At 41.2% G+C, this 13,486-nt stretch overlaps 1 protein-coding gene across 1 annotated transcript in view; it reads right to left on the bottom strand.

Annotated features, from left to right (window-relative positions):
• Window positions 1-13,486, bottom strand: part of LOC126470846 (trithorax group protein osa-like) — a 68,667-nt gene that overhangs the window by 33,184 nt on the left and 21,997 nt on the right. Inside the window, exons 4-6 of the mRNA XM_050098862.1 lie at window positions 7,346-7,449; window positions 7,135-7,255; window positions 5,878-6,052 (exon numbers count right to left, since the gene is read on the bottom strand). Coding sequence (XP_049954819.1) covers window positions 5,878-6,052; window positions 7,135-7,255; window positions 7,346-7,449 — 400 coding nt within the window. The remainder of the gene's footprint in view (window positions 1-5,877; window positions 6,053-7,134; window positions 7,256-7,345; window positions 7,450-13,486) is intronic.

Genomic DNA, 13,486 nt, shown 5'->3' with positions numbered 1-13,486 from the left:
GAAAAACAACTGATCAAACATCAGTAGAAGTGACCACAGCATTGCAGGAGAGGTCACAAGGTGGTGTGTAAACATGCAGTGCATGGGGAATTGCCCAAACTTTGGACATGAATGTGAGCATGGTGAATAAATTTTTACAAAACATCCTGCATTGCTATCCACAATTTTACCAATCTTCAGGAGTTGCTTCATGCTGACTTACCAATAACAAAAACGTTTTCTCTAGTGTTCTTACTTGCACGAAAGTGGACAATGAATGGCCATAGAACATTCTGCACACAGACAAAACCCATTTCCAACTACAAGGACATGAAAATACACAGAATTGCAGAATATGGTCGACGGGAAATCTGCTCACACATCCGTTACTGCTTCAATCTGCAACAGTAACTGCATGGTGCAGGTTGATAATATAAAGACCATATTTTCTGAGGAGATGGGTCCTGCAGGGCCTGTTACCTGTGCCACCACAGTTAAACACTGAATGCAAGGTGGTGCTCCTCTGCATATTGCACAGTCAGTGATGAAGATGCTGCAGAGGCACTTTGGAAATGCTAGAATTATCAGCTGTCATTTCCCTACAGCCTGGATGTTCAGATAATTTGATCTTTATCTATGTGACTTCTCTCTGTGGGGTAACCTGAAAGATAGTGTTTAGTGCTCTGATAACAAACACAGCTGATATGAATGGACACATTGAGCACCACATTCTGAACGTGAACCATGAGACACTCCAATCTGTTGTGCAACATGCCATTTTTAGATTTCAACTTGTGGCAGGAAACGGTGGACAGCAAATTGAACACATCTTGCGCCAGTCTTAAGACATGCTTATTATGCCATTTCTTGGCCTTGTGAAAACTAAAACCAGATGTCGTTGTTGCTTTTTATGCAGTTTCTGGTCTCTGGACAGTTAAAAACCAATTTTTCCCATCCGACATAGTACAACCATGTCACAGTGGATGGGCTTTGCTAACTTAAAGTACCACAACTATTGAATGCCAAACTTCTGCCATCATTACATAGTATGGTTGGTTTCATATGCAACTAACATCATGGCTGTCATATTGCGATTCATCTTTTGTTAGTAGCCAAAATCACTTACATTATGACGCTTAAGGTGCTGCCTAGTGGTAAAATTTTCAACCCCCCCCCCCCCCCCCAAAAAAAAATAACGTTTCCCCCTTCTTCAATAATGTTTTATTGATATAAGATGTCATTCTGAGCAATGGTTCATTTTTTTTTTTTTTTTAAATTTACATCATTTCGAAAATGGAATTCAAATGGTAATTACCCTGTACTTTACAGTGGCTCCCTGTTCTGAGATACACCTATCAAGATTACTGCTCAGAGGCAAAAACAAAGGCAAGAGTTTAACATTAACTATGTGGGATTACAGTACACAATTATCCATTTGCAATGAGATGACTTACCAACAAAGGATAGAAGTCCTCTAATTTCTGTATACATTACATGTCAACAGATAAAATGTATTTCTCTGAAAATTTCTGGACAGCAAAGATGCAAGAGATAAGGTTTTACAGCTTTGTAGCAAGAAAGGGAATAAATAATATAACAGCAATTACCATGTTTTGATTAACTTTAGAACATATCTTAAAATTCAGTATCAGAGAAGTCATTCAGATCAGTGGTAACACTGTCTACAGAACTTTCTTCTGACTGTGCAAATTTTCAGTGTGGTGTAAGCCTTTCACTTGAAGACATCTCCCACAGTTACAAGATCAATCACTTCCTGGAGCAAACTCTGCACATTTTAAATTCATTCCGCATGTGTAATTTCTGGATGTAACCTCTTCTTGCACTCACCTCCTCATGATAAAGATTGAATTTGTTGGAAAGGAGTATTAATTTTGCACATTTCTTCAGTTAGTTGTATCTTGCAAAGCACTTATTGACAATTTGTTCAAAGTCTCATCTATTTCAATCACACTTCAATAATAAATACAAATAACAATATACATTTATTGTCTAAGTGCAACTGAAATAACAAAGACTGCAAAAATGTCTGTTTCCTTTCATGGCAAACACTTGTAAACTACTACTGTCTTTCAAATCTTACCAAATGTGACTGTCGTTACATCAGGTCTTCAACACACACAAAATTTTTGATCCAACATTGGATTCTTCTTTGGATTGTAAGCCTTATCAACACACTTTATGTATTTTAATCCCAAAAATTTTACAATTCTGTCTATCAAATGAAGGCCCCCTGTGAAATCATTTCATGCATTTAAGACATTAAGAGATATGCCACTTGTGGCTTATAGGATATGGACAACAATCACACAATTCTAAAAAAGCGAGATCAAAAACGTTTTTTTCTAGAAATTGTGCAAATTATGAACACAAGTCTTCTTTCCTTAATATACTTGAAACTTCTTGGCAGTTTAGAGCCATACACTAAACAAGGACTTGAACCGTCACCTTTTGTGGCCAAGTGTTCTAGCAACTGAACTACTTGAACATGAATCACGATCGGCCCTCAAAGCTTCACTTCTGGCAGTACCTGATAATATCCTTATTCTGAGACAAAGTTCCATATCAATCATACGTTTCCATTCAGTATACTTCTGCACATATTCTATATAGTATCTAAGGTGAAAAGGCACATGCTTTTGCTGTGGCAATCTGCTGTCTGGTCACGATTTCTTCTCCTCTGGGACTCTCTTTAAAATTGCATGAAATTCTTAAATACCTCGTATGTGATCCTTTCATTTTCCTCTGTGCGTACTGGAATTTAGTAGCATTAGCTAACAAACATGAGCAAGGAAGTACTCAAGAGGAATCTACATTCTCCTTGCCAATTATTTAATCCAGTGACTACATAAGTGACTCAAAGTCACAACACAGTTTGAAAGCCATACTAACAGCAACTGAATGAATCAAGCATAGTATTACTAAATAATACATGTCAGTGATAGGTATCACCTGAGTAACTGTTGTTTTTTATGGTGCTGCCTGAATGACAGCCATGTCATAATTGACACTGTGTTAACTGTATGCATTTACTGCCATGGACTGAATTCTAATTGGCATTGGCAATTACAGAAGAAGAAAGTACAAGGGTTGGGGGAACTGACATTCTCCTGGCGACTGCCACAACTGTTGTATCCCAGAATATGTAGTCATAACTTATCTTGTGGAGAGGAATGGTCCTGGTCCTGGTGGTGGTGGTATTTTCAATCCACGTCTGCAATGTAATGCTTGTCACATTTTTATTTCTAGTGGGAGTCAATAGAAAATTCATGTTGCGGCACCATAAATAAAATACTTTTTTTAACCTTTGTTACATGGTTCATGTCAGTCAGTCTGAACTCTCATGCAAAATTCATTTATGCCATCTGCACACTAGTTCTCTCCCTCTCCCCCCCCCCCCCCCCCTTCCCCCATACAGAAATAAAAGAACATCAAACAATACTGTAGAGCAGTAAACAGAGACAGCTCCTTTGATTGCTCTTCATATTACAGTTGTTACATTACAGTTTGAATGTTGTAAGCAAAAATTTGTAGTGGAGAAAAAACAATGCAACAATTACTTTACTTCACACAGACTGGGTATACAGACTTAAATACAAATTAGTGAAGAAAAACAAATACAAAATGCATGGAGTTAAAACATCATTACTCAATACAACAACAACAGCTCAACATACTAAAAAAATTTCAAAAAAGTGCAAAGAAATAAATCTATGGGAAGAAACAGTAGATGGTAAAATATAAGCAGCATCTTACAGCAACAATTCAAATTTTGATTATGTGAAATATTTTAACATCAACTTTTCCTCAGCATAGACCAAACAGTGCAGACAATATTCCATTTGTTGGTAATTCTATGTAAGCCACTTACCACAGCTTAAATGTGTTGTGGTGGAGTTCACATTTTTCATTCCCCTGCGAAAATGGCAGAGGAACAGAGCACAAATAGTACACTTGTAATCCTCCGGTGAGAATGACTACACCACTGCACAGGAGCTTGCACAAGATTCATTCATTAATATTACACATTACCTGCAGTTTCTTTCTCCAAACATAAACATTTTCCAGGAAGAACCACTCTGGCTGTTCTCCAGAGTAATAAATAAACACAAACAAAAATATCTGACTTTTCTCTCCTCCAAATATGGGGCAATTTTATTACCATTCTATCACCCCCCCCCCCCCCCCCTCCATCACTATTGTTTCACGACTGCTGCCTCACTACACTGTCCTCTCATATACTTCGTTGTTTCCAACTAACGGATGTTTACCTTTCAGAGATCTGTGGTACTTCTCTTTTCTATTATTCTGAAGCAAAAATTAGTCACAAATGCATGTCAGTGAACAATACAGAACAATACATATCCTGACAACACATTACAAGAAGTCAATATCAGATCACTCCATGATAAAATACACTCCTGGAAATTGAAATAAGAACACCGTGAATTCATTGTCCCAGGAAGGGGAAACTTTATTGACACATTCCTGGGGTCAGATACATCACATGATCACACTGACAGAACCACAGGCACATAGACACACGCAACAGAGCATGCACAATGTCGGCACTAGTACAGTGTATATCCACCTTTTGCAGCAATGTAGGCTGCTATTCTCCCATGGAGACGATCGTAGAGATGCTGGATGTAGTCCTGTGGAACGGCTTGCCATGCCATTTCCACCTGGCGCCTCAGTTGGACCAGCGTTCGTGCTGGACGTGCAGACCGCGTGAGACGACGCTTCATCCAGTCCCAAACATGCTCAATGGGGGACAGATCCGGAGATCTTGCTGGCCAGGGTAGTTGACTTACACCTTCTAGAGCACGTTGGGTGGCACGGGATACATGCAGACGTGCATTGTCCTGTTGGAACAGCAAGTTCCCTTGCCGGTCCAGGAATGGTAGAACGATGGGTTCGATGACGGTTTGGATGTACCGTGCACTATTCAGTGTCCCCTCGACGATCACCAGTGGTGTACGGCCAGTGTAGGAGATCGCTCCCCACACCATGATGCCGGGTGTTGGCCCTGTGTGCCTCGGTCGTATGCAGTCCTGATTGTGGCGCTCACCTGCACGGCGCCAAACACGCATACGACCATCATTGGCACCAAGGCAGAAGCGACTCTCATCGCTGAAAACGACACGTCTCCATTCGTCCCTCCATTCACGCCTGCCGCGACACCACTGGAGGCGGGCTGCACGATGTTGGAGCGTGAGCGGAAGACGGCCTAACGGTGTGCGGGACCGTAGCCCAGCTTCATGGAGACGGTTGCGAATGGTCCTCGCCGATACCCCAGGAGCAACAGTGTCCCTAATTTGCTGGGAAGTGGCGGTGTGGTCCCCTACGGCACTGCGTAGGATCCTACGGTCTTGGCGTGCATCCGTGCGTCGCTGCAGTCCGGTCCCAGGTCGACAAGCACGTGCACCTTCCGCCGACCACTGGCGACAACATCGATGTACTGTGGAGACCTCACGCCCCACGTGTTGAGCAATTCGGCGGTACGTCCACCCGGCCTCCCGCGTGCCCACTATACGCCCTCGCTCAAAGTCCGTCAACTGCACATACGGTTCACGTCCACGCTGTCGCGGCATGCTACCAGTGTTAAAGACTGCGATGGAGCTCCGTATGCCACGGCAAACTGGCTGACACTGACGGTGGCGGTGCACAAATGCTGCGCAGCTAGCGCCATTCGACGGCCAACACCGCGGTTCCTGGTGTGTCCGCTGTGCCGTGCGTGTGATCATTGCTTGTACAGCCCTCTCTCAGTGTCCGGAGCAAGTATGGTGGGTCTGACACACCGGTGTCAATGTGTTCTTTTTTCCATTTCCAGGAGTGTACATGCACATGGGTTTATATACTGAGGAACTCGAAGCCAACCTTTCAGTCTCAGAAGCGTAGGGAGGATACATAGGCCGAGCAGGTGGATATGAGCTGCTGGGAGAGTACTGCTGATTGAATTCCTGCCCCATATTCGTTGGTTGTCCACGACTATGGGGATACTGATCCGGATACTGAGAGTACCCGGACTGGCCTTGATAGCCTTGCTGAATTCCTGCAAAAATTCATATTAACCAGAGTACCATTCCAAAACTGTACTATATTTGTAGTAAATTGTAATCAGTGTAATTTGGATATTCTATATATTGCAAATTAAAAGAATTACTGAGATGAGCAACTTACTGAATATCAATAACAAATAATGCAACAATTACTTTACTTCACACAGACTGGGTATACAGACTTAAAGACAAATTAGTGAAGAAAAACAAATACAAAATGCATGGATTTAAAACATCATTACTCAATACAACAACAACAGCTCAACATATTAAAAAATTTTCGAAAAAGTGCAAAGAAATAAATCTATGGGAAGAAACTGTACAAAAAGAGGTAAACCAGCAAGCAAGCAACAACACTGGACAGAATCACACAGAAACCATTCTACAGTTAGCCACCCATTCCCTCCCATGTTTTAGGAAACAACACAATTCCCTTTATGAATTTTTGCCACTCAAGCTAACATATATAGGCAAATTAACAAGGAAATTAGTTTTCTTAGAAGACTAAAGTGTCAGTTCATGCTGACATGTGAAATGGAACAAAAAGTAATAAACAGAAAGCAAAAGGAAAACTCACACTGAAGCATGCGACCAAGAACATCTAGGGAGGATTACCTTGGGGACGAGAGGGGCCTCCAGAAGGGCAGTAAGGATTGGGCCTCTGCACCGTCGCCACGTTGTCAAAAGGGTTGGAAACGCTAATGTTATCCCCCACACCTTGCATCGGCACCCCCACACCTAGCACAATAAGCAACTGCTGTCACAAATTCCCCCAACAGGTTGCAGTCAAAATCAAGTTATGAGTTTTACAGATTAAAGCAGAGAAGGAAGACCAAACTTAAAAGTATGTTTTCTCATGGCCTCCATAGCTACTAACAAATCAAATTATAAACACAAAAATGCAAAGCAATCTCTTACATTATACTATATTTTACAAATTAAGCTCAAAATGAGGCACAGATGTAATACAAAATAAAGTATCAATAAATGCCTACCCATGAGGAGCACTTTACTTTCAGATTATGATAACCCTATCTTTCTCCCCCTTCAATGGCACCAAAGAGTGGTCACACACCTAAAATAACAAATATAAAATCAACAATTCCTGCCAGAACTTGCTGGTCTACCTCAGCAAGGGAGAAATATTTATCCAGCAATCTGAAGCAGATATCTACATGTGACATAGAATTTTGATACTGAGTTTATAAAAAATGAAGATTGTGCATTACAAATTTATCAGAATTTCAGATTTTTGCCTCTGGAAATTGTACAAAAGCAGTGCAAACTGGACTCCTCAGAAGATATGGGAAATAGACTCTTAACTGTAATATCAAAATATTTTCTCCACTTGAACCAGCTGCTGGAAATGAATCCTGTGAATTTGATGAGCCTGTAATTGAAAGAATCCTTTATCACACACAAATGCTTCAACAAGTGAAGTACAATAGTCGAAATCTGAATCAGTAATTGCTCCAAGTATTCACAAACTACAGAAGTGTCAAATTGCTTTTTATAACAATCTGCTTAATAGTCTCTCAAAAAGATTTCATATTACAGTAAAGTATTACCTTTTCTCAGCAAGGAACAGAAAAAAAAACTGTGTGTAAATTATAGGAACATACATTCAGTCAGTATGTGAAAATGTCAAAGGTGTTATACAGGGAAGTACATTTTTCAGAAATTTCACACCAAATCATTAGCACAGCAAAATAACTAACAATGTTTTGTCTTGGAATCATCACTGATTCATGCACATGCACATAGAGACCTGTCAACAAGTCAAAGAGGACAATTAAATTAACCATCAACATGAACTTGCTGAAAAAAGGGGAGGTGTTGAGGAGCAGATGGGGAAAGGATTCAGCTGTGGCCTTGTTTAAGGAGCTTAGGGAAAGAAGACAATGGTAACTCAAACAGCGCTAAATCAAGAAGTTTGGATTGTAGACTTGAATATCAGCAGCCCCAACATAAAGTGGGTCCAATGTATGAATCTTATCACTCAGTGCTAACAAAGATTCACGATGATCAGCATTAGTATATATACAAAGAGAGGGGAAAGGGGCTACATCGCGGGTACTGCTGCATATTTAGCAGTCACAGTGGACACAAAATTCTACAAGACATTCAGACCAGGACCTGCATATTAAGATGTTCATCAAATACTGGGACTGTCTGCACGTGCTGAGCTATTGAATAAAAATCAGTTTGTTATGTGGCAGGAATTGCTCCACTATACAAAAGCTGTTCTTTTCCATTCTGTTTGGAATTATAATTCTGGAGGGAACTTTATAACATATTTGGAGCAATGCTGTACAAGGGCTTACTGAAAAGTACGCCTGCAATGATTTTTTAAATAAAATTAATGTTGTTACCATTCTACACTTTTATTCTTTGTGTCTACATATTTGCAACCCTCTGCCACTAGAGGGCTCCGAATTGTAGTGTACAGCATGGCAGTATGTAATGTAACTGTGTGCCACTAGAGGGCTCCGGATTGTAGTGTACAGCATGGCAGTATGTAATGTAACTATGTCGGTGTGTGAGAAACTGAATGCTGTAATCGATTTTTGAATTTGAAGAGTTCGTCCAACCTCTTCTTTAGCATGACAATGCCAAATCACACACGAGCACAGTGAAATCTGCTGTAATCCGATGCTTAGGGAAATCACTCTCGGTCGATCGTCCTCCACACTGTTCTGACTTGGTCCCATCTAACTTTAATCTTTTTCCAAAACTAGAAGAACACCACCAAGGCCTTCAATTTCATGCTGATGAATCATTGCAAGTAGAGGAATAATATCTCTATTATTAACTGTTATTCCATTCTAAAACAATGTGTGGAAAAAACCAACAACTATACCTTTCCGTGCAAGCTCTGATTTCCCTTACTTTATTATGATGATCATTTCTCCCTATGTAGGTCAGTGTCAACAAAACATTTTCACATTCAGAGGAGAAAGTTGGTGATTGAAATTTCGTGAGAAGTTACTGTGACTGTGAAAAACACCTTTGTTTTAATGATGTCCACCCCAATCCTGTATCATGTCCATGACTCTCTCCCATATTTCTCGATACTACAAAATTTGCTGCCCTTCTTTGAACTTTCTCAATGTGCTCCATTAATCGAACCATGTAACGATCCGACGCCGTGCAGCAGTACTTCAGAAGAGGATGGACAAATGCAGTGCAGGCAGTCTCTTTACTAGATCTGCTGCATCTTCTAAGTTTTCTGCCAATAAAACACAGCCTTTGGTTTGTCTTCCCCACAACATTTCCTATTTTCTTTCAATTTAAGTTGTTCGTTATTGTAATTCTTAGGTATTTAGTTCAATTATGGCCTTTAGAGTTAACTGACTTATAGTGTAACCGAAGTTTCATGGATTCCTTTTAACACTTATATGGATGATCTCTCACTTTTTTCTTGTCATGTGCTGCATACTTAAAAATGATTTAATTACATAATTGATAATGGCACTGGCAGATGATGAAAATGATGTCATGAAGAGAATGTGGCACATCTTTATGTTACATTAGCATACTGGGGAAAAAATTAGTCACCCCCCAAAACAGTACAATGCTAATACTGCACAACATTTCTAGCTTTCACAATCACTCCAGTTTTGCAAGGAAGAGAACCTGTAAGTTTCTTCAGGTGTGACATACCTAACTGAAGCCACTCAGTTATGGTTAAATCCTGTATAGCTACCAAAATGTGGGGAGGCTGACTGTCATTTCACCCATTATTCCAAACCTTCCCACACAGTTTCTATGGGATTACCATCAGATGATTTAGTACACCAACTGAAATGCAGTAAGGCCCCAAGTCTTCATCAAACCAAGCACATATGCGTGAAACCCAGTGAACACAACTGTTATTGTGTTGAAAGAGGGGAGTGTCCACAGCATTCTCATCATGGCTATGAGGAAAGGGTGACATTTAGTCACTCACAGTGTTGAAATCAACATCCCAGCTCATGTTCACAGTAACCCGAATGGGGGATTCCAAGTAATGGTACGAAAAAATACCACCAAAACATCACAGAACTACCTCTTGCCTCCACACACTGCCTCATCAGGGTGTCACTGCTCCCAATGCCTTGCACTGTATAAAAGAGGTCAAATCGCAACTCGACAGACCACACTACTCACCTCCATCCCGCTGATGTCCAGTTTGTGTGTGTTGTCTGCCCCATTAGCTGAATGGTCAGTGCATTGGATTGCCACACACAGGGGCCCAGGTTCGATTCCCGACTGGGGCAGAAGATTTTCTCCCCTCAGCGACTGGGTGTTGTGCTGTCATCATCATTTCATCCCCATTCTCAACACGAAGGTCGCCCAATGTTGCGTCACACTCAATAAGACCTGCACTTGGCGGCAGAACTTCCCAACTGGGAACTCCTGGCCACTGACACCATACGATCATTTCCATTTTTTGTGTGTGTTTGGTCCACTGAAGAAGTGCAGCTTTATGTACCGCTCTGAGCAATGGCCTCTCATGAGTTACACAATTCCAAACGTTCTTTGCACACACTTCCCTTCATATAGTTTTCTTTGAAACTGATTGAGATGGACCACCACTCACCCACGGCACCAAGCCATGTTAAATTTGAAACCTATCATCATTGAAAAGGCACAACACTCACCTCTGGACCCTGTATGTTAAGAGCTTTTTATGACCACTGTTCTTACACTGTGTTACATCACTGTGAGTGATAAACCTGTCAATGAACCACTCTGCCAATGATTAAAACCAACTTTCCGTATGCTATCATTGAACGTTATGAATACTGACCTACTCTCAACTCTGCTAAATTACTGCACAATCAATCTCTCAATTTTCTTTAAAATCTTTATAGATTTACTATCACATCAGAAGTAACTAAAATAACAGAATAATGAAGGGAAGCATATGGTTTATCTTGTCATTTCACAAGAGTTTGCAGAATGTGTTATTTGTAGAGAAAGAATGAGACAACCAATGCCTACATAAGTCAAATGCATCAACTGATACTAACTTCCAAAATGTATCATCAATCGTTTACTGGTACACACATCAAAAAAAGTTTTGCATCACCCCGGTTCCCAGAACTCCTGAAGACAGATGGTGAATGGGGATATTGTATCATAGACACAGTCCCTTTGACTGTTCAGAGATGCCACTAAACACGCCCAAAGATGTAAACAACCATGCATGGACACCACCTATTAGATGGAGGGTGTCCGGCAGCTGATCAATTCCAGTCATCCAATCAGGACGGAGGTACACAGCTCAAGTTTTCTGTAGTTCAACCATGCCTAGACAGCCAATACCGTGATTCGATCACATCTGCATTGTTACTTTATGCCAGGAAGGGCTCTCAACAAGAGAAGTGTCCAGGAGTCAAAGAGTGAACCAAAGCGATGTTGTTCGAACATGGAGGAGATACAGAGAGACAGGAACTGTTGATGACACGCCACGCACAGGCCGCACAAGGGCTACTACTGCAGTGGATGACCGCTGCCTATGGAATATGGCTCAGAGGAACCATAACAGTAAGTCCACCATGATGCACAAAGCTTTTCGTGCAGCCACAAGACGTCATGTTATGACTCAAACAGTGTGCAACTTCACTCCTGACGTCCATGGCGAGGCCCATCTTTGCAACCACAACACCATGCAGTGCGGTACAGATGGGCCCAACAACATGCCGAATGGACCTCTCAGGATTGGTATCACGTTCTCTTCACCCATGAGTGTCACATATGCCTTCAATCAGACAATCATCGGCGACATGTTTGGAGGCAACCGGTCAGGCTGAACGCCTTAGACACACTGTCCAGCGAGTGCTGCAATGTGGAGGTTCCGTGACTTTTTGGGATGGCATTATGTGGGGCCAACGTACGTCGCTGGTGGTCATGGAAGGGGCCGTAACGACTGTACAATACGTGAATGCCATCCTCCCACCAATATTGCAACCATATCGGCAGCATATTGGCGAGGCATTCGTCTTCATGGACGACAATTCACGCCCCCTTGTCATCTTGTGAATGACTTCCTTCAGAATAACAACATCACTCGACAACAGTTGCCAGAATTTTCTCCAGACATGAACCCTATCGAACATACCTGGGACAGATTGAAAAGGGCTGTTTCTGGACAACGTGACCCACCAACCGCTCTGAGGGATCTACGCTGAATCGCCATTGAGGACTGGGACAATCTGGACCAACAGTGCCTTGCTGAACTTGTGGACAATATGCCATGATGAATACAGGTATGCATCATTGCAAGAGGATGTGCTACTGCATATTAGAGGTACCGGTGTATACAGCAATCTGGACCACCACCTCTGAAGGTTGCACTGTATGTTGGTACAACACGCAATGTGTGGTTTTCATGAGCAATAAAAAAAGGTGGAAATGATGTTTATGTTGACATCTATTCCAATTTTCTATACAGGTTCCAGAACCAAGGTGATGCAAAACTTTTTTTGATGTGTGTATTTTGAGATTGGGGCAAAAAATAAAATATCCATTTCACTTTAAACACAAGAATAACGAAATTATGTTTGTGAGACAAAATTTCTGTTTATTATAATCCCCCCCCACCACCACCACACACACACACACAACCTCTTTCTCAGCTCTCATACGACAATGACTGTGTAGATGTGTTAAACATAAAACTACATTCTCTGTGTCATTTAGTAGAGCACATGGAATGATAATTTAGTCTGTGTACACTATTTAGCTTGTCGATATGTCTCAAAGAGTCACTTCAAAAGTAAACTGTGTGCACTTTATCATCTTAGGGCAAGGCAGGATGTCTAAGTGGGAAGATGCCCACCTGCTAACATACATCACAGTAATGTCATTTGTACATCTGTCACGAGACAGGAGAGAGAGAGATATGCCTTGTAGTTGTCATTGACAGTTAACAGTTCTAGCTAATGTGTCTAACATATACATTATGGCTAATATACAGGGTGAGTCACTAACTATTGCCACCTAAAATAACTCCAAAAGTATGATAGAAGCCGAAAAGTTTGTGGGACAAAAGTTGCATGGGAAAAACAGGGACCATAATATGACGTTGGTTTTTTGTTGCTATGTGGGGTCACTTCAGAGATATGAAGGTCAACTTTGTTTTTTCAAATGGAATGCCATAGTTTGGTACTTATTTTCTGACAGTGGCTATCAAGATGAATCCAATGATGTGTAATAGTAAGGTCTTTGAAGGTCAACGAAGGTCACAAAGGTGGCATGAACGTCCATTTACAGAAGATGTTGTAAGTGATGACCATTGGTATCAATGCAGTGCTGCAATATTCTTATCATGGATTTAGTGGTATTCCTTAACACTTTGGCACTTATCGAAGCACATGCTCTGACAATTCTCTCTCGCATATCTTCAGTGTAGTTGGAATGTCTTTATAAACTATGTCTTT

The sequence above is a fragment of the Schistocerca serialis genome, chromosome 3 (genome assembly GCF_023864345.2).
Source record: "Schistocerca serialis cubense isolate TAMUIC-IGC-003099 chromosome 3, iqSchSeri2.2, whole genome shotgun sequence".
In the NCBI taxonomy this organism is placed as follows: domain Eukaryota; kingdom Metazoa; phylum Arthropoda; class Insecta; order Orthoptera; family Acrididae; genus Schistocerca; species Schistocerca serialis.
This window is presented reverse-complemented; position numbering and strand designations above follow the sequence as displayed.